At 42.6% G+C, this 21469-nt stretch overlaps 2 protein-coding genes and 1 pseudogene across 8 annotated transcripts in view; 1 reads left to right on the top strand and 2 right to left on the bottom strand.

The window, feature by feature from the left end:
• The window catches only part of CHTF18 (chromosome transmission fidelity factor 18), a 40619-nt gene extending 40060 nt beyond the window's left edge, over positions 1 to 559 (top strand). For all 7 annotated transcript variants that reach the window (XM_014064923.2, XM_014064922.2, XM_087728983.1 and 4 more), the window contains one exon: positions 301 to 559. In XM_014064923.2, coding sequence (XP_013920398.2) covers positions 301 to 440 — 140 coding nt within the window. In that variant the 3' untranslated portion in view covers positions 441 to 559. The remainder of the gene's footprint in view (positions 1 to 300) is intronic.
• Positions 560 to 689: 130 nt separating this feature from the next.
• GNG13 (G protein subunit gamma 13) lies at positions 690 to 19390 on the bottom strand. Its single transcript, XM_014064926.2, has 3 exons — positions 18833 to 19390; positions 2788 to 2937; positions 690 to 1474 (listed from the first exon to the last, which is right to left on the bottom strand). Exons 2-3 carry the CDS (start codon positions 2883 to 2885, stop codon positions 1369 to 1371), a joined length of 204 nt encoding a protein of 67 aa, XP_013920401.1. The 5' UTR covers positions 2886 to 2937; positions 18833 to 19390; the 3' UTR covers positions 690 to 1368.
• On the bottom strand, positions 4142 to 8386 carry LOC148042737 (uncharacterized; annotated as a pseudogene).
• Positions 19391 to 21469: the final 2079 nt, after the last annotated feature.

Here is a 21469-nt window from a genome sequence, read left to right as displayed (position 1 = left end):
CAGAGCTGAAAAAATAACCTTAATCTCCCCTTCAGGTAGAACAAGTTGAAGAATCTAAGGACAAGGAAATCATCAGGCTGCAAACTTTGATCCCTGATTGTGGTTAGAGCTGTCTTCTTTAACCAGCCTGGGCATTCTGGTTCTCAGTTTAAGGCAGGCCTAATCAACCACCTCTTGTTTATAAGCAAGTCATATAAAGAAGGGAGAACATTTTAGTTGTGTGGTTCTAGTATCCATTTTGACTTTATGATCACCAAAGCCCTTACAATACAATTTTTTTCTTTTCTTTTTTCTTCCTAGAAGCTGATCAAGTACTTGATAAAAATACAGTAGAAAAACAAATTGGAAAAGCTGTTGGGCAAAGTGATGTTTGGTTCCGGTTTAATGAAGGTGTTTCCAATGCAGTTCGGAGAAACATTTATATTAAAGATTTGCTCTAACAATTAAAAAAATAAAAAATAAAATAAGGGCATAAAAAATCAGGCAAAAGGAGGACTTTTTAATGTATTTTTTGGTATAAAATCCTATTTTGGAGTAAATAAAGACATGCTTAGTATTGCTTTATTTCATTTACAAACTTATTACACTTATGCAGTTTTTTACTGCAAAACTGTTTCCTAAAATACAAAAAAAATGAAAATGCTTATAAAATGTATGTTTATATCTAAAAAAAAGAAAGAAGACAGCAAACAAAATTAGAGTTACAAGAAAGAGCAATTGGTGGGGTTCTTAAGAAGGACTTTGATTCTGCTTCACTCTTTCTGGTTACAATTAATTTCCATTCTTTTAGTTAAGTGATTCAAAATAGGAAGTCTCCTTCATACAAATTTATCCCTCCCAGTGGTTTCCAAATCATGAACTGACGGGTTTAAAATAAACATACTGCAATGTGGCATTGGAGGCTCCCATCATTCTGTGCCAATGAGGATAAGCCATGTTCATCCTGGTTCTGTCCCACCACACAACAGATGGCCAGGCCACTCTTTCCCCGTGAGGATAATCCGGCTTTCTGCAGGACAACCCCTTGGAAGCAAACCCACAGCCAGGATCTGGGAGACATTGCAAACACAGTGCCGTCAGACTTTCAGAGGGAACAGCTGTGGGAAAGCCCACCTTCAGAGCCCCTTGTGCACAAAGCTGGATCTCCACTTAAGCCACACCCACCCCAAGAGTGCCCCAGAGACCAATAATTGGGAAGCCTGTAACACAGTCCTTACATAAGGCCCCAGCACTAACAAAGGACTAGGAATGAGAATTTAGCAAGAGTGGCAAGCAAATAACTTTGGAGCCTTCTGTTTATGCAAATTTGGAGCATATCCAAAGGAAAGCATTTGTCAATCAGGGATGGTGCTGGGCTAAGAATATGGACTAGAGGATTGTACATTTTCCTCTTTCCACCCAGGGGTTGTTTTTCATGCGTTCTGGGTTCAGAAATGGATCTTCTGGGATCCCATCCTCAATCCATTTAAGGAATCTACAAAGGAACAGAAAGCAAGATCTCTCACTGCTAACATCCAGTGTTATACTTTGAACTCTTGTTATACAGATTGATGAAGTTATCATCTCCAGGAGTAAAATTCTCATCTTTAAAAAGTGTTGTTAAATTACTTATAAATACAATTGCAAGCAGGAATTTACAGGAAAGTCATGAGAAGTTAGGAGGAGGAGCGGCAGAATTTTGTTTCAGAGCCTTAATTTTTTGCACATCCACATCATTCATACAAATCTCTGGATGGCTGCATTTGGTATAATGGTATTTGAAAATCTCCAAAACTCAGGAAATCTCTTGGATACTTTTCTGTAATAATCTCTTCTGCCATCACAATAAGATATTTTTTTTAAAGGTAGTAAATCTGCATGTGATTATTTTAAAACAGTTATTGAATAAAAGCATGTATCATGATATCACAAAAGGCAGGAGATTTCTGGATGCAGAATGTGAACAATGTATTCTCCTTGCTGCCCTCCATCCCTTCTTCCCGAGCCTTTGAGTCAAACCTGGTTCATACAGGTGAATACAGGTCCAAGCAGTTTGCCTTCTGACACATTAACAAACCCAGCTGGCTTTATGTCTAAAGGGATGCTGGAAGAGAATGACCAGTTTTCTCTCTGCTAGTCTAGTGTGTTTGAGCACTACATCAAATCATCTTTACTTTTGTATCAGGAGGAGGGGAATTATACTCTGAAATGCACAGCAGAGATGATTTCTTTCCAGAGATGTAAAATAATGCCAGCAGTGGAATTCCCAGCCTGATTTCTCTGCACGGAGGCTTATCAATAGGTTATTCTGATCAAAAGCCATCATCCGACTTGGTTTGGTTTACTTCAACAACCAGAATGTTGGAGAAACTCAAAATATGGCCTGGGTTTGCCAGATTTCAGGCTGGATCTTTCCAGTTCTAACTGGAAATTAAATCTGGAAATGTAAATGTGCCGATCCAGCCTCCATGTTAACTTGTCTCTACTCATTTCCCAAGTTTGCATGGAATCCTGCTCACCAAATGGGTAGAGTTCACAAAGTATACTAATTGCAAATCACCAAAAAACCCAACTGTGTTTGAATGCAACTGTTCATTATTTAACTGGTCAAGTTGTACTGAACATAAAAAGACTGATACATAATAATTGGAACAAAAACTGAATAATCACAATTCCTGCTAGCCCCTCTCCCTCTTATTGCACATTTCCCACTCATTTTCAAGCCTTTTCTCTGCAACTTTAGGGGCTGGAAACTCAAGGGTTGTAACATTCTAGTTCTCTACACCAAACAGTATCTGGTGAACTCACTCAGGAATTGTTTTTGATGACACCTCCCGCTTGTAAGCCAACTGATACTTAAGGCTTTCAATTTCCTTTTTCCACTGGGGGGGATCCCACTCATCCATGGAGCCTGGCCTCTGTCAATTTTTTGATCAAGGAAGGAGGAGAGACGCCTCTCTAAAGAGAAAAACAAAGGAAAAAAGGATTCAGTCGTCTGGAGGGATTCCTGTCGCAAAGAGCTTCGGACGAAAGGTACTGCCACTACCATCAGGTTTTTTGCCTGCAATACAGGAAGCCTGCACACAATTGAGTCCAAAATTTCTGTTTGCTAAGTGAAGTATTTCTTAAATAAACTTTGCCCTCTTTTACAACCATTCTTGCCTTGGTTGTTAAGTGAGCAATACAGTTAAGTAAATCTGGCTTCCCCGATGACTGTCAGAAAGTCGCAAAAGATAATCACATGACCCAGGGACACTGCAAGGGCCATTTTGATTCATTTTTTACTTGTGTTTATGACGGTTGTAGTTGCCAAGGTTGCCAAGCTTCCAAATTTTGATCACATGACTAGGGATGCTGCAATGGTTGTAAGTGTGAAAACTATCATAAATCACTTTTTTCAGTGCTGTTGCAACTTTGAATAGTCTTTAAATGAACTGTTGTAAGTCGAGGACTGCCTGTGTAGGCTAGAGATGAAGTTAAGATTTAATGCCAAAGGGCACCTTGGATTCACTATTAATTTCCATCATGGATGGATTTAACAGTACAGGTAAATCCTTGACGTATGACAACAATTGAGCCCAAAATTTCTGTTAAGTGAGAGTTGTTAAATTGTTACATCAATTTTGCTCCAATTTACATTCTTTTTTGCCACAATTGTTAAGTGAATCACTGCAGTTATTAAGTTAAGGACCTGGTTGTTAAGTGAATCTGACTTCCCCATTGATTTTGATTGTCAGAAGGTTGCAAAAGGGGATCACATGTCTCCTGCGCTCCTCCTGCTTTTGGCACGTGATGGCAAAAAGGTTAGCCATCACTGCCCTAGTGTGACTCAATGTCCATTTCTTTCATTTAAAGGTTATTGAGGTTACAAAGTGACTCCAGCATACATACATCCAATATTTCAAAGGCTTGTCCCCAAGATTCCCTGAGCTAACTGGGAAATAAAGCTCTCCCACCTCACGATTTGCATCATTTATCTGGTGGCATTAGCATTTAACTAACAAATCCTTCTAAATGCTGGGGGGTGGGGCGGGGGGGCAAGCAGCTGCTGTTGGCTAGATGAAAATGCAAAATTTAATCGGATGCAAAGAGCTGCTTTGGCAGACCTGCGTTGGTGGGTAACAAAAGGGCAGGTGGCTGTCTGCTTCCAGAGCAATCTCTTGGCCTCAGAGTCCTCTATTAGATTGGGTAATGGATAGGTACACACAGGCTAACAGTAACAACAGCTCTTTATTGTGTACAACAAGTGAGAACAATCCAGCAAAGGTTGAGTCTGACAGCAGTCCTTTTATAGGGAGCTGTCAGACCCTTCAACCAATAGGAACAAACCTCTGTTCCCACCAAAACAAAGGACCTGGGTGGAAACCATAGTGGAAGGAGTGAATATCTAACACCCTTCCCCTCCTAGATGGAACAATCCTATTTGTGACGTAGTCATGCAGGTAGGCGGGCTTTTGGGTTGCTCTGCCTGACCTGCACAGTTCAGTAGGAGGAGTTTCCTTGGACAGGTCGGATGGACCTGTTTGCTTCTCAGCTCCACTTGGTGGAAGCTCCTGGAACTTTCCACAGGCTGCGGCTGGAGCTTCTAGAGCCCTGTTCCTCGGAGCTTGCTGTGGGCCTGCAACACAATCAGATAAGTCCTCCAACATACTCGGGCTTGAGTTGGCTGTGGAAGGAATGAGTGTTAGTTCCATTTGGGTAGGGCTTTGACTAACTCGTTCAGGAGTTACCTCTGGTTGTCTAAGTACGGAATTGGAGAGGCGGCCACGAAGTTGGTCAACATGCCTTCTCCAATTTCTTCCGTCCTCAAGCTCTACCAAGTAGGAGCAAGGGCCGGTGATGCCTATCACCGTGGCAGGCATCCACAGAGTTCCCTCAGTGTAGTTATGGCCGTATACCGAGCCCCCTACGCTAAATGTTTGAATCTTGCTTGTGGAGTCTGGGGGCGAGGCGGCAGAATAATTGGGGTGTAGCCGGTCTAAGTGAGACCTTAGCCAATGACCCATGAGAAGCTCAGAGGGCTTCTCCCAGTGGTGGTGCTGGATGTGATGTGTTGAATTAGTAAATAGTGGTCAACCCATGTTTGCCAATCTCCCGTGCCCATCCTATTGAGGGCTTCTTTTGCAGATTACATCATTCTCTCCGCCTGACCATTGGAGGCCGGATGGAATGGAGCGACCAGGGTATGCCTGATTCCCTGAGCTGCTGGGAAGGTCTCGAACTGCATGGCCATGAGTTGGGGCCCGTTGTCAGAGACCAAGACGTCGGGCAGTCCATGCTTGGAGAAAAGTCTCCATAGCACCTTAATGACTGCCTCTGCCGTAGTGGAAGTCATTAGGACTACCTCCAACCACTTCGAGTAGGCGTCCACATCTACAAGAAATGTCTGGCCATGAACTGGGCCTGCAAAGTCAATGTGCACTCTAGATCATGGTGCTTGAGGTCGTTCCTACTCCTTAGCAGGTGCCTCTGGGGGAGTTGGTCTGGATTCCTAGCACGGTGTGCAGGTGGCCATCCACTCTTTGATCTCCCTGTTCATATTAGGCCACCAGACGTAACTCCTAGCCAAAGACTTCATCCTGACGATTCCAGGATGCCCTACATGTAAAGCCTCTAATACTGCAATTTGCAGTTTGGTTGGAATAACCACCCAGTCCCCCCACAGTAGACAACCACTCACAACCGATAACTCCTCGTGTTTAGCAAAATACATTTTAAAATCAGCCCCAACAGGCCACCTTGGGCCACCCCCTCCACACCCAGTTCAAAATTTGCTTAATCGTGGAGTCCTTTGCAGAGTGACAGGCAACGTCACTAGATGAGACGGGTCCCATCTCCAGGCAGTCAATCAGGAGGACTGGCATTTTGGGGGTAGGGTCAGCAAGAAGTTCTGGTAACGGGCAGCGGCTCAAAGTGTCAGCGTGCCCCAAGGTGGAACCGGGTCGGTGGATGAGGCAGTAGAAATACGCAGCCAGGAAAATTGTCCACCTGGTCATGCGAGATGATAACGACACTGGTGTGGGGTGGTCACAAGCCAGTAAGCCCAACAACAGCTTGTGGTCTGTAACCAGTTCGAAGTCCTGGCTGTAAAGATATTCGTGGAATCTTTTTACTCTGGCCACAGCAGCCAAAGCTTCATGGTCCAACTCGCTGTATTCCGCTCAGCAGCGGACAAGGTCCTGGAGTGAAAAGCAATAGGGGCTTCGGTTCCATTTGGCAGGCGGTAGCTGAGGACAGTGCTGACGCCGAAGAGGGTGCCGACACCGAAGGGGATGCGTCGCACGTCAGCACCAGCGGCAGGAAGGAGTCCGCTGACAGGAGTCGTTTTACCACGGCAAATGCGGCAGCTTTGCATTCTTGGCCAGGAGGCGGTGTAATGGTTCAGCAATGGTGGCTTTCTGTTTAAGAAAGACGCTGTAGAAATTAGGGAGCCTGAGGAACACCTGCAGCCTGGTTTGATTGCGAGATGTGGGGGCATCCTGAATAGCTTTAATTTTTTGTGTGGTTGGGTGAATCCCGGAACCATCAATCAGGTACCCAAGGAATTCAACCCTTGGCACATTAATTTGACATTTTTCCTTTTTGAGGCGGAGGCCCTTGTCTATAATTCTAGCCAAAACTGTTTGTACACGTTTTAAAAGTTGCGCTTCATTTGCAGCTGACACCAAGATGTCGTCGAAATAGGGGACGACTCCTGGAATCCCCTGCAAAAGCCATTCCATGACACTTTGGGACAGTCCAGGGGCGATACTAACGCCGAATTGCAGGCGGTGACATTTGAATGCACCCCTATGCATCACAATGGTTTGGGCCTCTGCCGTAGCGCCATCTACAGGAAATTGTTGCCATGTCTAATTTTGCGAAGATTTTTCCTGGGCCTAACGAATGTAGTAGGTGCTGTACAATGGGTACAGGGTAGGCGCTTTGTTGTAGCGCTTTATTTATTGTGCACTTGTAGTCCACACAGATGCGGACAGACCCATCAGACTTGACAGGTGTCACAATAGGGGTCTCCCAGTGTGCGTGGTCAACCAGTTCTAGGATTCCCTGGCTCACGAGCTTGTCAATTTCCCTGTCAATTTTGGGGCGGAGAGCGAAGGTACTCTCCTGGGTTTTAGCCTAATTGGTGCTATGTTGGGGTTGAAGCTAAAAGAGATTGGGATCTCCGCATACTTAACCAGACCGGTGCCAAAGATGTCCTCGAACTTTTTAAAGATGGCCTCTGCGCCGTCATCCTTCAAGGAGTTTATCCCAGTCACCTCTAGGCCCAGTGCTTGGAAACAATCAAGCCCCAGGAGGCTCTGCAGGTTGCCGCTGATCACCATCATGGGGAGTTTCCCGCAGAACTGCTTGAAATTCATGCAGAAAGTGCCTTGGCCAACAATGGGGACCCTGTTTTCCTGGTAATCGCATAGGCGGATGTCAGGGGTGTGTAGCTACTGTTTCTGTAGGCTCAGAATAACTTGCTTGAGGGCCGACTACAGTATAATCATTAGTGACAACACGGTATCGATCTTCCATTCGCATGGAGTGTCCTGTATGAGGACAGTGACCTTCAGCTTTTTTGGCCACCTGGAGCGGACTTGCCCTATCGATGTGTGATAGGTGACTCTCTGGTTGCCCTCTGGGTGCCATGGTGGCTTTTGCCAGGCCCCTGGGTTGGGCCTCTGTTGGCGGCTTGGTGCGTCTCTAGGCTGCAAGGTGGTGGCAGGGAATTCGCTCCGGCACACCTTGGCGATGCGCCCCTTTCGCTCGCAACGTTGGCAAATTGTGTCGCGGAAATGGCAAGACGAATGGGCATGGTTTCCTCTCCTCTGCAGCTAGCGCAGAGTGGAAAATGCAGCTTGAATTTGCGTGCTGGTTGTGTGCGGCAACTGCACATGTGGCAGCTGTCATCTTCCTCTCCTTCTGAGCTCTCGGGTTCGGCCGCTTCACAATGAACTCGAGTGCTTTTCCACGCTTCTTGAGGCGTACATTGGCACTGCAATGCCTCAGTAGATTTGGCAGCTGATTCGGACGCCCTGGCCTTGTCCAATGCAATCTGCAGAGTAAGGTTAGATTTAGCGAGTAACCTTCTCTGCAGGGTAATGTCCCGTATGCTGCAAATTATGCGATCTAGAAATAGCTCGTTCAAGTCTCGGAACTCACAATACACGGCTGCTTTGAGAAGTGCCACCATGTATTTGTTAATCGACTCGCTCTCCTTCTGGTTCCTTATGTTGAACTCATGTCGACAAACATGCTTGGATGGCTTGGGCACATAGTGAGTCTTAAGCGTTTGCTGTAGCGTGGACCAGGGAACAGCTTGAAGCGACGTTGGCTCCAAGAGGTTTTTAGCAGTCTCAAACACTTCCCGGCCACAATATCCGAGGAACATGTTTTTCTTGCGGCCTTCCAGAACGCCCATGAGGTCATTCGCCTCAAGGAAGCAGTCAAATCATAGCATGTATGATTCTCAATGCTCAGTGACTGGGTCATACAGAGCTGGTGGGGCGTGCATAGCTATTTTGCGTACAGAGGATGATTTAAGTTTGCCACTCAAAAATGGCCACTCGTTGCAGTGCTGAGGCTCCGGGCTGGATGCACTTACTGGAGTTCTATGCTCTTTTTGGTTCGCCTAGTTGCCTTCCAATTCCATCCTCGGAGCCAGTGTTAGATTGGGTAATGGATAGGCACACACAGGTTAAGAGTAACAACAGCTTTTTATTGTGTACAAGTGAGAACAATCCAGCAAAGGTTGAGTCTGACAGCAGCCCTTTTATGGGGAGATGTCAGACCCTTCAACCAATAGGAACAAACCTCTGTTCCCGCCGAAACAGAAGACCTGGGTGGAAACCATGGAAACCATAGTGGAAGGGGTGAATATCTAACATCCTCCCTAGCAGAGCTGGCCCTATCATTTAACAAAGGGGACACAATCATTTAAAGTTCTTGAGCAGTCAAGTATTAATTGGCACATGGGTATTTTCCACTGGAGATTATAGAACAGAATAAAAACTTTGTTGCCACTTTAAAAATACACTGATCAACTTACATTAAAATGAATTTTTTTGCATTCAGCTCACAAAAGATAACCATTATGCACATACCCACATACACACTCATATATGAAACATCGAAACATCACAGTCTAGTCTAATTTTGGTTGAGGGGGAAAGTGCAAATGCCAGCTCAATCTCATGTGATCCAAAGATATTTGTGGTAGCAAAAATGAGGATTTTAAACTCAGAAATATCTGGAAGACACAGGTTGTCTGTAGAAACCTCCATCTGTGCACTCAGCAGGGTCCAGAATACAAGGAGTTACCATTATTCTAGTCTTTCACCTTCCAAAGCTCTTCTTAGGCAGTCATCTGTGAGCTGTGACACCAGAGACACCACTGGTGGTTTTGAAGAATTTCTGGCCTCCATTTATGATGTTGCAACTCTGTGATCCAAAGAATTGATTTTTTGAACAGTTCTCCGTATCATTGCACTGTTTACAATGTCCAATACAAAGCTCCAAAGGTCTTCCTTCCCTGCTTTTTAAAATCCCAATAATGTTACTTTCCCCCAAGGCGTCTCTCCTTGGATCATCAACAATTTCCTCTTTCTTAGTCAGAATTAAGTTCAGAATTGCTGGCTCCTTTGTTTCTTCTTCCAACTTCTGAAAAATGAAACTTTCACGATCTGTTGTTGGGAGTTTGTCTTACAGTAGGCCTGGAAATCTCCCATTAACCTGTCCTTTGGAGAACTTGGCAAGTTGACTTAGAAACGTATTGTCCCCATTAGATGCTTTAGAAAGATGGCATATATGAAACTTTACAGTTGTATTAATTTATTTCTTGCTCCTTCCAATTATGGAAAGTTATCACCCAGCCCTCTCCCAGAAAAATTAAATATGTTAGGAAATACTGAAAAGGCAGAATATTATATTTCCCTGGATGTTGAAAGGAGAAATGTTTTAAAGAGAAACTCCCTGCAGCTTCCTACCTCCCCGCTCTTTTGTCAATGGGCCATTAGGAAGGCCAAGCCATTCCCTTTACATAATAAAGAGTTCTCCCCATCAGCTCCAGGGGGATGGGATTAAGACATCATAATATTGGCACTTTACCCAACTCACCACATGGCATCTGAAAACTCAACCAAACCTGAATTCAAAATGCAGCCTAGAGAGTTGCCCCTGCATGGCCCCATGGGAGTCTGACAACCAATAGGAATACAGGCTCAGAATACATCCAGACCAAAATGGTTTTTTACCCCACAGACACATGAAAAATAATACGAGAGTTATTCTAGACATAATAGAGTATTACGAGGCCCATCCAGAAAAGCAAATGGTACTGGTTTTCCTTGATGCACAAAAAGCATTCGATAACGTAATTTGGAAATTTATAACAATACTATTGGATGAGATGAAATTCGGAGAAAAAACTATAAAAATGATAGAAGGATTTTATAACACTCAGACAGCCAAAGTTCTGATGAATGGAGATCTAACAGAAAATATTGAAATAAAAAAGGAGTCAGACAGGGATGCCCCCTCTCTCCTCTGCTATTTATATTGACTTTGGAAACTTAACTAAATGAAATTCGGAAAGACCAGGGAATAAATTTTTTATAAAAGAGCCGAGGTGGCACAGTGGTTAAATGCAGTACTGCAGGGTACTTCAGCTGACTGCAGTTCTGCATTCGGCTGTTCAAATCTCACCGGCTCAGGGTTGACTCAGCCTTCCATCCTTCCGAGGTGGGTAAAATGAGGACCCGGATTGTTGTTAGGGGCAATATGCTGACGCTGTAAACCGCTTAGAGAGAGCTGAACGCCCTATGAAGCGGTATATAAGTCTAACTGCTATTGCTATTGCTAAAAGGTCTAAGACTCAAAAATGAAGAATATAAGGTCCAAGCCTATGCCGATGACTTAGTATTTGCTTTAGAGGACCCATTAGAATCCAGCTTGAAATTAATTCAAAAATTAGTAGAATATGGTGAAGTGGCAGGGCTAAAGATCAATAAAGACAAAACAAAAATGATAACTAAGAACATGACAAAAAAGCAAGAAGAGAAATTGGAAGCAGCAACCGGATTGCAGTTAACTAAGAAAGTAAAATATTTGGGGATCTGGTTGTTAGCAAAATGTTCCACAATTAAAGAAGATAATTATAATAAATTAGTGATACAAATAAAGAAAGATTTAGAAAATTGGAAGAATATTCAGTTATCACTTATGGGACGTATAGCAATAATTAAAATGAATATTTTACCAAGAATCCTTTTCCTATTGCAAGCCGCTCCTATTAATCCAGGTAAAAAATTCTTTCAAGAATTAAAGAAAATAACCACTAGATTCATTTGGCAGGGATGTAAACCGAGGATTAAACTAAAGTCAATGCAAGACAGCAAGGAGAGGGAAGGCTTAGCATTACCAAATTGGGATTTATATGCATCAGCAGTAACAATAACAATGGTGAAGGACTGGATAGAGCTAAAGAATAAAAGAATTCTGACCTTAGAAGGCCATGACCTGCAGGCAGGCTGGCATACTTTCTTATGGGATGACAAAAATAAAACGCACAAATACTTTCAAAATCATTTAATTAGAAGAGCCTTACTGCAACAATGGTTCAAAATCAAAAAAATCCACTATGTGAAAATCCCAAATTGGCTATCACCAACAGAAAGTACGACACACCCAAATTTTACAGATTGGAACAAAATCCTAAAATACAGAGACTTAATTGACAGACAGGGAAACTTAAAAACAATTGAAGAATTGGCAGATCAGAATATGAAAGTTGATTGGCTAACTTACCTCCAAATTAAAACTAAATACAATAAAGATACTAAAATATATGGCATTGAAACAGAATCACATAAATTGGATAAAATTATTCAAAGTCCAGATAGAAAGATGATAGAGAAAATATATAAATTCCTCCTGAAGTATCAAATGGAAGAGGAAATTGTGAAAGAATAAATGATAAAATGGGCGCAGAACTTTGGCTATAACATTGAACTAGACAAATGGGAAAAATTTGGGGGAATAAATTTAAAAATGACACTATCAGTTCCATACAAGGAAAACCAATACAAAATGCTTTATGGATGGCATCTGGCACCATCAAGGTTGGCTAAAATCTCAACAAATACCTCCCCAAAATGCTGGAAATGTGATTCGGTACATGGAACATATTATCATTTATGGTGGACTTGTGAAGAGGCAAAAAAATTCTGGAAAAGGATCAAAAATTGGCTGGAGGCAATAACAAGGGTTAAAATAGTTTGGAAACCTGAAATTTTTCTATTAGGAATTATGTCGGTGAAATACAAAAAAGAAATACAATATTTAATACTACATATACTTACAGCAGCAAGGATCGCTTTTGCCCAGAAGTGGAAAAACAAACTAACCCCAAATGAAGATGAAATAATGAGAAAAATTATGGACTGTGCCGAAATGGATAAATTAACAAAAGAAATACAGGGAAAGGAAGAATCAGAATTCTACCATATATGGGATAAATGGTATAGATGGATGGAGCAAAGAAATAAAAAGCATGAAATGAAATGAGTGAATGAGTAAAACAAGGGGATCATGATTGGTGAAATCAAATCAGGACGATAGCTGGCATATAGACTGTAGAATGAAAGAGAAAAAAGGAAATGATATGAAACAAAAATGGGTTTGTGGAAATACCATCCCCAAGAAAACATAAACTGGGATTTGAAACAGAGACCTATAACAATAGAAAAAGAAAGGAAGGGAAGAAGGAAGGAAAGGAGGGGAGGAAGGAAGTAGAGAATGGAGGGACGAAGGAATGGAAAGGAGTGGAGGGTAGAAGAGAGAGAAAGAGAAGGAGAGATAGTAGGAGGGGAAGAAGAAGTGTGGAGGAGAGGTAGGGGAAGAAGAAAGAGGTAGGAGAGGTGGGTGGAAGGGAGAGAAAGGGAAGGAGAGGAGGGAGGAACAGAGAGAAAGAGAAGGAGAGAGGGTAAGAAGGAGAAGAAAGAGAGTAGGAGTAGGGGAGAGGTAAGGGAAGGAAGAAGGGGAAGGAGAGGAGGAAGGAAGGAAGGAGAGAAGGAAGGGAGGGAGAAAAGAAAAGAAAGAGAAAATAAGCTGGTGTCAGCAGGTGCGAAGGATGGTAAACAAAGCAATCCAAACTATACCTTATAACCTTTTAAATGGAATAATAATAGTATAAGAATGGCAAAGAAAAAGAATACCTATAACTGTATGTAAGAGAATAAATGACAGTAAAAATATAAAGCACAATATAGGTAAATAATATTTGGTCATAAGTAGCTAAGTATAAATAAATAAAGAATTGTACATAAAAATGGATAACGAATAAGGAGATTATGAACGCAAGATAGAAATGTATAGAAGGGAAAACACTAACTGCAAAGAAACTGATACGGAACTGCTGTATGATATACGATGGAACTTATTGTTCCTATGTTGTTTTTAAGTCATGTGTTTGTTTCTGTTGATGTGCTTATGTGTTTAAAATAAAAATTTATAAAACAAACAAACAAAAAGAATACAAGCTCAAGATCAAAGGCCAGAGAGGGCATAAAACCAGGGACTCAGCATCTCAGCCTCCCTTCTCTTCTTCTCCACCAACATTGAAGCATGTGATCACCTTTTCTGTTCAGGAGCTCAAGCTATGTGGTCCTGTCCGCCATTAAAACCATCTTTCCAAGCAGCCTCCATGTCTCCAGTGTCTTTTTCCCCATTTGGAGCCGAACCCAGAAGGACATTTCTTTCAACACAATCTTAACCAGATGCTTTTAACAAGCTCTTGCATTCAAGGACAAGAATTTGGGCAGAGACTTATAGGCTTTTTTACAAATATCCTTCAGGCACTACATTCACAAGTTACATCTTGCATTCCCATATCGTATTTCTAATTCTTCCAGTTTGATACCCATTTAGGCATTGTTTGTACAAACAGTGGGTTTGGATTGGAGGAGTCATCACGTATGGGTCTCCGTGCATTAAGAATTTCCCGCTTTACGGGCAACCATGTTTTATGTAAAGCAGTTCTCTGACTGAATTTATGATTTCTTCAGAGGAAACATTTGGCTTTGATGATCCTTGCAGAGTTGAGAATCTTTTCTATTATTCTGGAAAGGCCAGGATGATAATAATATCTCAGAGGGATTGAAGCTCACTTCCGTTGTGAGCTTCCAGTTGGTTGAACAGCCCCAGTTCCATGGACTCCTCCTGTTCATCCACTTCTTCTTGCCACTGGCTTTCAAACACTAACTTGCTGCTTCCAACGGATTACTTCTTTCTCCTTGGGGTCTTCTTGTGATCACAATTTCTTGTACTCTTTTCCTCTTCCACTAATGTCCCTGGAGAGCTGTTCCAGAATTCTCAGAAAGAAGTGCTGCAGAAGTAAAATGGAGCTACGTATATGCCCCCTATACCTGCTATAACTCACATGCATCAAGAGACAGAAAGATAATCAAAGGCATCTAAATGGCCCTGCCATTCATCCATAAATGAAAACTAAAGTAGCCATTTACAAATTCTATGATTCACTACTAATCACCTAAATTCCTCTTTAATTACAGTAAAGTGCAATAAGAGTCTGTGAGAATCTAGCTTTCTGGTAGGAAGTGGCTGCTGGAGGCTTGTGCTTTTCACCTTTTCTGAGAGGATTGCCTGTGGTCCTCTGACCTTGCTGTCAGCCCCACATGACATGACAGGCCAAGAACCCAACTCCACAGGAACCCCAAAACTACCTTTGCTGAGATTGCCTATCATCACATAACCTTACAAGTCTAATTGTGTTGTACTTTTGTACTTTGGTGAATCAGGGAGGCAACTGCCGGAGCCAATTCCAAATGCTACCTTATTGTTCTGGAATGAAAAGGAGCTTCAGCCCTTTTTTCCTAGGCCTCTCTGTCTCTGTCAAGGCCGTCTTACATATATATTTGCTATATTTGCATCAGTATTAAGTGCAGCTTAGCTACGTCTCTCGCTAGGACGGACAAGCACACGATTGGCAGGTCACCCCTGCTCAGTTTCACTTCATCAGGTCGATCAGCTTGTTCCTCCCTTCTCCTCCTCCATCAAACCCCCTTGCAACATTTCCTTTGCTTCCCACTCTTTGGTCACAGGTTCCCAGCTGCCTGACTTCTTTGGAGAGAGAGCAGGCTGAGGAAGAGCATGATGGCAAAACTGCCCCAAATCAGGGGTAGGTTTCCTTTCTCTAGGGAGTGCAGAACTGGACAAAAAGGGTAACGATTTCTAAAAGAAACTTCACATCATTTAAAAACCTGCACGCCTCCAAAGGAAGAAAAAAATATTCTGTTTTTTAGCACTATCTCTTCAGAGTACCATGTTGGCACTGGCTGAACTATTGTAATTCAGTACCTCAACCAACCCAGAGAACTGGATTAACTAACTAAACCGGGTGTATTTTGTATAAACACACAACCTAAGAGTGTAGACCAAATGTTTACTTGCTTGCGCTACACAAGACTTTTACTGCTGTGGTTGCCATGGTTCAGCCGCCTTCTCTCTTCCTTTAGCTTGGCCTCCATCATACGCCTAGAATCAGCCACAGCAGACATAAAACACTTACCTTCCACAGGGAAAGGCAGCTTGAAGCAACCTCTGAATCCTGGAAACAGAATGATTGGTCTCTCTGCGTAGGTGGGAAAGCGAATAGGCTATTGGAATCTGATTTGATTAGAATTTGAATAAGATCAGAAGGCTGGAATAAGAGAGATTCCACACCATGTTTGGCCAAGAGAAATTTGGCCTCTTGCAAAGAGCTTGCTCACTTCTGTTCTCCTGGCCTCCGTCTTCCCAGCTCAAGCGGCCTCAAGCCATCTGCAATTCTGGTTTGTATTAATGCTGCTGGTTTAACATCTCTCTAATTTGCTTTTACAATTGGAGAAAGTAGAAACATAGACAATAGTAGACGCCCCTTACTCTTTTGGAAGATTTTGTTTCAAAAAATTAAATGCCAGGTAGAATTTTGCCTTGTAAAGTCAGTTCTGGTTAGGGAAGAAATCTTTGTCCACATCCCAACAAGATTCTTTAAGCAGGTAAAAGAAGAGTATATTATCTTCTGGTTTCTGCTCAACTGGAGATCGTGGCATATTTCATCCTCAATCACTGGGGCTTGGCCTGTTTCAGATTTCACAAGTTGTGTGAATTTTTTTCCAAGCCAGAATTTCTGACTCCCCGCTCATGTATATTCAGTTCGTTGTGGCTTATTCAATAAAGCAATATTACTCAATAAAACAAGACATGTAATCCAGCTCAGTATTCTACAGCCACCAACCCTGTTTAAACCAGTGTGAATGGACTGTGGAATGGTCCAACTGGACTAGTTGGATTCCTGGGTTCTCATGTGGCATGAAGCCAACATTTGTTTGAACCGTATTTTATATAGTGGCCTATGATTTAAAGTCACAAACTTTAGATTATATGGAAACAAAACTAACTATATTACAGCATAGACCAACTAAATGCAGGCAAGATGAAGACATGGATCTCCTTGAGTGAACTCCGGCATCTTTGTGGGTGGTCCAGGTCATTTTCTAGACAACAATGTAGAGAGATGTTCCCTTGGCATCTGGGATGTTTTGACTGCCCAGTCTAGATCAAGCCATGGGTTTTTTTGTGGTCTCCATCAGAAAACTGGCCTTTATCTCTCATTAAGGAGCCCCTGAGAAACACTCAAGAAATACCCCCAAAGGAGGGTTTTTTTTAAAAATCTACAGGCTTAACAAAACTGTTTTAACACAATCAGAGAGATTTTTTTCTTACTTAAAATTTATGGAAATATTTATTTATAAACTAGGAAAATTCATTTTGCATGGCAAATTCTAGTGAACAGAAAAACTTGGGTCCAATCTAGGTTGGTCACCAGGACCAGAGGTTTAGTCTTTCGAAGTTTAGGACTTGTGCTGGAGCCCATCATCAGGGACCTTCTCTCTAGAGAGTATGTGATTTGGGCTAGTCTGGTATAATTGGTGTTTATATGGTGCCTGGTTGTGTGTGGCTTTTTAATTGTTGATTGGGGTGTTGACGGCCAGCTATTAAATCACTGGTTGTTGTTTCTTTATGTTGCGAAGCAGCATCAACAGGAGTGCTGATTTACCACTAGCTTATCAAGTACTCAGGAGGCAAGGGCTTGGCAACACAAAGAAACAACAGCCAGGGACTTCATAACTGGCCATCAACACCCCAATCAACATTTAAAAAGCCACACACAACCAGGCACCGTATAAACCAACACACAGAATAGCCCAAAGTACACATTCTGGCGTGAGAGAGAAGTTCCCTGAGGATGGGCTCCGGCATGATTCCGAAAGCTCGGAAGACTAAGCCTCTGGTCCCAGTGACCGACCCAGATTAGATCCTGCAACATTATCTTGGGACATGTAGATTCACCTTCATTCATGAGAAAAACATGGACTACATACAGTATTTGAAACTTGCTGACTATAAATTAAAATCTCCAGTGGATGTTTTCCAGGCCTACATATGTTCACATTTTAAATCTTTTTTTTTTTAGAGTAAGGAAACCAAAAAGAGTAAAACCAGCATTGGTCACATCTTGCGATCCCCATGGCTCCTTCCTCTGATTTTAATCTCACCATCATCCATGTGTCTTGCAGCTATCAGTCCAGTGAGTTTTATGACCTGCCTTGGCTACATTTGTATAATCTTTCTGAACTAGTTTGAAAGCCAGCAGAAAAGCTGATTAAACCCCCCCTGATGAACCCTTCTACACTGTTGTCCATTGGTCCATAGTCCCACATGAAACCAAACCTGCTGCACAATCCCAACAGAAAGCAGATGAATTCAAGTGAAATCCCAGGAACCCTTTTACCGTTGCTGGTCTTCAGGACAAGAAAATGGGGCACTTCTGGCCAGATTCTGTTTCCAGAACTGCAGATGAGGAGGACTGAATCGAAGGTTCTTTTCTCCAGAGGAACAGGATCAGGGCATCCCAAGAGCTGGAGGAGGCATTTTGGCCATCAAGGGCAACCCACTACTTAATGTAAGGAAAACCAAATCATTCCAGTGAAGGGAAGCCTATCAGTTTTTAGGGTACCCCAGAAGACTTCCCAGATGTTCTGAGCTAGTATCTCATTTCATCTCACATCTCATTTAGGCTGTTCTGGAGCCTGAAGCAGGCAAAAGTTTTCACGTGGTGCCATCTCAAAATGTCATGGGGTTGTGGGTTTTTTTTTGAAAGAATACCAAAATTCAGGTCATATGTTTAGCCTTGAACACAGCAAGAGACTTTAGGCATGATGAGATTTTCCTCCCAAGCACCTGCACAGATGGAATTAAAACTAACTTCCAAGGCATTAAAGGACCTCTGTTCAATGAAGAAACACCATGCAATCAATTTTCACACAGCCTTTAAAAGAATCAGAAAGCTGAGCACCACAAATAGAAAGAGGCAAAAGTAAATTCAATAACTCCTAATAACTGGTTCCCATGTCCACAGTGATGTCAGTTGCACAGTCTCTCAGATGTCTTAAGAAGCCAAGAAAAGTCAGCACCCTTTTCAAAATAAATCTTCCAATAAGTAAATTGTCAAGAAATTGGAACCAAATCTCAACTAATTCTTTCAGATATATAGAAAGCAAACATTCTTGGTTACCAATGGGAATCAAAGAAAATGTTCAACCAGTCTAACATCTGCACTCGGAGGCAAATGTATCAAGGTCTACCTTGTATTTGTCATCAGCATTTTGACACTCAAAACTAAACTCTTTCTGATCATGAAGATTCCATTTAGTTATATGGAAAATTGATGATTCCAGTTTATTCCTGCAAGAGGTAAAAGCTTTGAAATCATTACAGCCTAATAAAAGCCAACAAATTGATACTCTACCTTGAAGAAAGAGCAGCTCCTTAAGGCCAAATAAAAGTTGTGATGGTTTCCTCACTGATGTGTATGGCAACTGCACCACACGAAATCCAAGCAGAATCCCTGTGAAGTCCTCCTCTAGCTCTTAACAATCTCAAATCTTGAAACTAATCTATTAATGTACAGGCTGCCCAGCTGCCTCCAAAAAGAAAAAAGAGGGGGGCGATAATGAGAAATCTCTCCTCCCCCAGGGCTGTGTGCTCCGATTAACAGTTGGCAATCAAGATAAGCTGGGAGGAAGAGAGAGCGAAAGACAGCAAGGATGCTCTTTGACTACTTCTGGGAACAATGTCTCCAAATGTCTCGAGAAACAAAGCCAAGGAATTTGCTACATCAGATGCCTCATTAGGAAACTGTAGATGCAACCCAAGGTGGACTCATGATGGCCTCTGAAGTTCAGGTACCATAGATACCTTTCCTGAGGATGGCAACTTAATTGAATCCCAGCGGGTGAAGTACACAGGGAGCAGCAAAAGAAAACATTGCCAGATCAGCTCCTCCCAGAACTAGCAAATGGATTAAAGCCCAACAACTCTCACTTTGGCTGGGGCGGGAGAGGCTGCACCAATAGACCCAAGTTAATTCTGCCAGATCACCCCTCCCACTGGTGCATTAATATAGGCAGTTGTGTTCCTGCAGATTTTTGTGTTATATAAACAAATCAGTGTTTTCTGTTACCTAGACACATAACATTCAAAATAAGCAGCCCAAATCTGATTCAAATCCCCCCTCAGTACAGGAAATCCCTGGGGGACTCTGTAGCAGTTCCTCTCTCTATTCGCCTTAGCAAACTATTTCTGAAAAAATTGCCACAAAAATTAAATGGAAGCCCATATAGTGATCTGGAGTCTGATTTGAAAAAACCTCCAATTCTAGATTTCTGGGATTAGTGGCAAATATCTGTAGCTCAGCTATAGAATGAGGGTGGAGGTTGCGGGTAAAGCCCCACATATCTGGAGAACAAACCTCCACTCTCATTTCTGGGATTCATGTGAGGGTATTCAGATTCAATTTTCTATCTGTATAGCTCTTATCAGATCACTTGTCATGTACCCTCTATATCAGTGTTTTTCAACCACTGTGCCGTGGCACACTAGTGTGCCGTGACATAGTGTAAGGTGTGCCGTGGGAAAATTACTTTATGTATAGTCAATATAGGCACAGAGTTAATTTTTTTTAACAGTTTCTAATGGTGGTGTGCCTCGTGATTTTTTTCATGAAAAAAGTGTGCCTTTGCACAAAAAAGGTTGAAAAACACTGCTCTATATAACTGGGTCATTTGTGGATCAGTGTACTGTGGGGACCTCAGAACAGGATTAATTGACCCAATTACCACTAGGACATTAGATTTAGCCCTGAATAGACCTATCATACATTAAACTAATTGCTACTGCTGGGCCATCCGTATAACCAACGCTTCCCATTTCTGAGACTGAGATGAAGCCCTCCTCTTCAAAAGGGACTCTCAAGATATTCTTGCCTATGATTTTTGGTTTTTCACTCCCTTCCCAAGCCACAACGCAAGCAGAAAAGAGTAGAAGTTGATTAAAAAAAATAAAGACCCCTTCAAGCTGAGCTCAAGAATATAACCAGGTAGCTTTCTTGCAGCAGTACAGAAGTGGCCAGCTATCCCCTTCTCCTTGGATGTTTTTCCAACTTTTCCACATCCTTGGGGTTTCCCAGAGGTCCTCAATCTAAATACTGAGTTTGACCCTTTTTAGCATTTTCAAAATTAGCAAGGGGACACCAAAGTGTTGCTGTGTAGATGGTTAAGGCCCTTCCCTTAAAACTCTCCACGATGTCTTGGTCCCTAATAGTTCTATCTTGAAGGATGATTGGAAAAAAGGGGAGGAGTAGAAAGTGACAATCTTTCAATGTCCTTCATGATGTTTAGAAGGGCTGCAGCAGACTCGGTTGCCCTGAAGCATTGCTGCCAGCCCAGTGTTGAGATGCCTAACTAAAAGAAAGAAGCTGGGACCCTTCTGACCCTTCCACGAATGACCCGTCCAGGAGAAGAGTAGGGCGAGACTCCAATGGCTCCAAGGATGCCTTGCCTGCCATCAAGTCCTGCCATGAAGGAAACCTTGTGAAACGCAGCCTTGAAATGAAACCTTCCCTCTTGTGCATCTGTGCAGCAGGAAAAATGTCCTCAGCCTCCAGATGAAGCCCCTGGCATGAGGGCCCCTGCAGCAGAGGAGGGCAACACCTTCTGGCACCCTGCCCTCATGCAGGGAAGTCTCCACACTGGCATCATTTGGAAGGATCAGGTTAAAAGTCCCCCTCCATTTTTAAAGGGATGAAAAGGGAGGGGGAATGGGAGGAGAAAACCTCCATGGAGCAACGCGCTCTTCTATCCATAAGGCTCCCATCCCCACCCCCAGTGGCCACACATTTAGAAGGGTGTCTAGGCGGGATCTACCCTCGCTTCACCTGCCATCCCCATCTTTAAAACATCAAGTTAAATCAGCTAAGATTGCTTTGGCGGTTAATGGTGGAAAAGAGAGCAGAAAATTTCTAAAGGTCGCACAGATTTGATCATTTGGCCAGGCAATTTAGAAACACAAACAATGGTTGCTGGTTTTTCAACTCTGCCCCAAAGGA

This window comes from Thamnophis sirtalis, unplaced genomic scaffold (genome assembly GCF_051295495.1).
Source record: "Thamnophis sirtalis isolate CommonGarterSnake01/CBP01778 unplaced genomic scaffold, rThaSir2_p1.2 scaffold_14, whole genome shotgun sequence".
Taxonomy (NCBI): domain Eukaryota; kingdom Metazoa; phylum Chordata; class Lepidosauria; order Squamata; family Natricidae; genus Thamnophis; species Thamnophis sirtalis.
This window is presented reverse-complemented; position numbering and strand designations above follow the sequence as displayed.

Coding starts and splice junctions, on each gene's coding strand:
- GNG13 (XM_014064926.2), bottom strand. CDS start 2,885: ATGGATGAGTGGGATCCCCCCCAGTGGAAAAAGGAAATTGAAAGCCTT. Junction 1,475..2,787: donor TCATCAAAAACAATTCCTGA/GTGAGTTCACCA, acceptor GTTCCTTTGTAG/ATTCCTTAAATGGATTGAGG.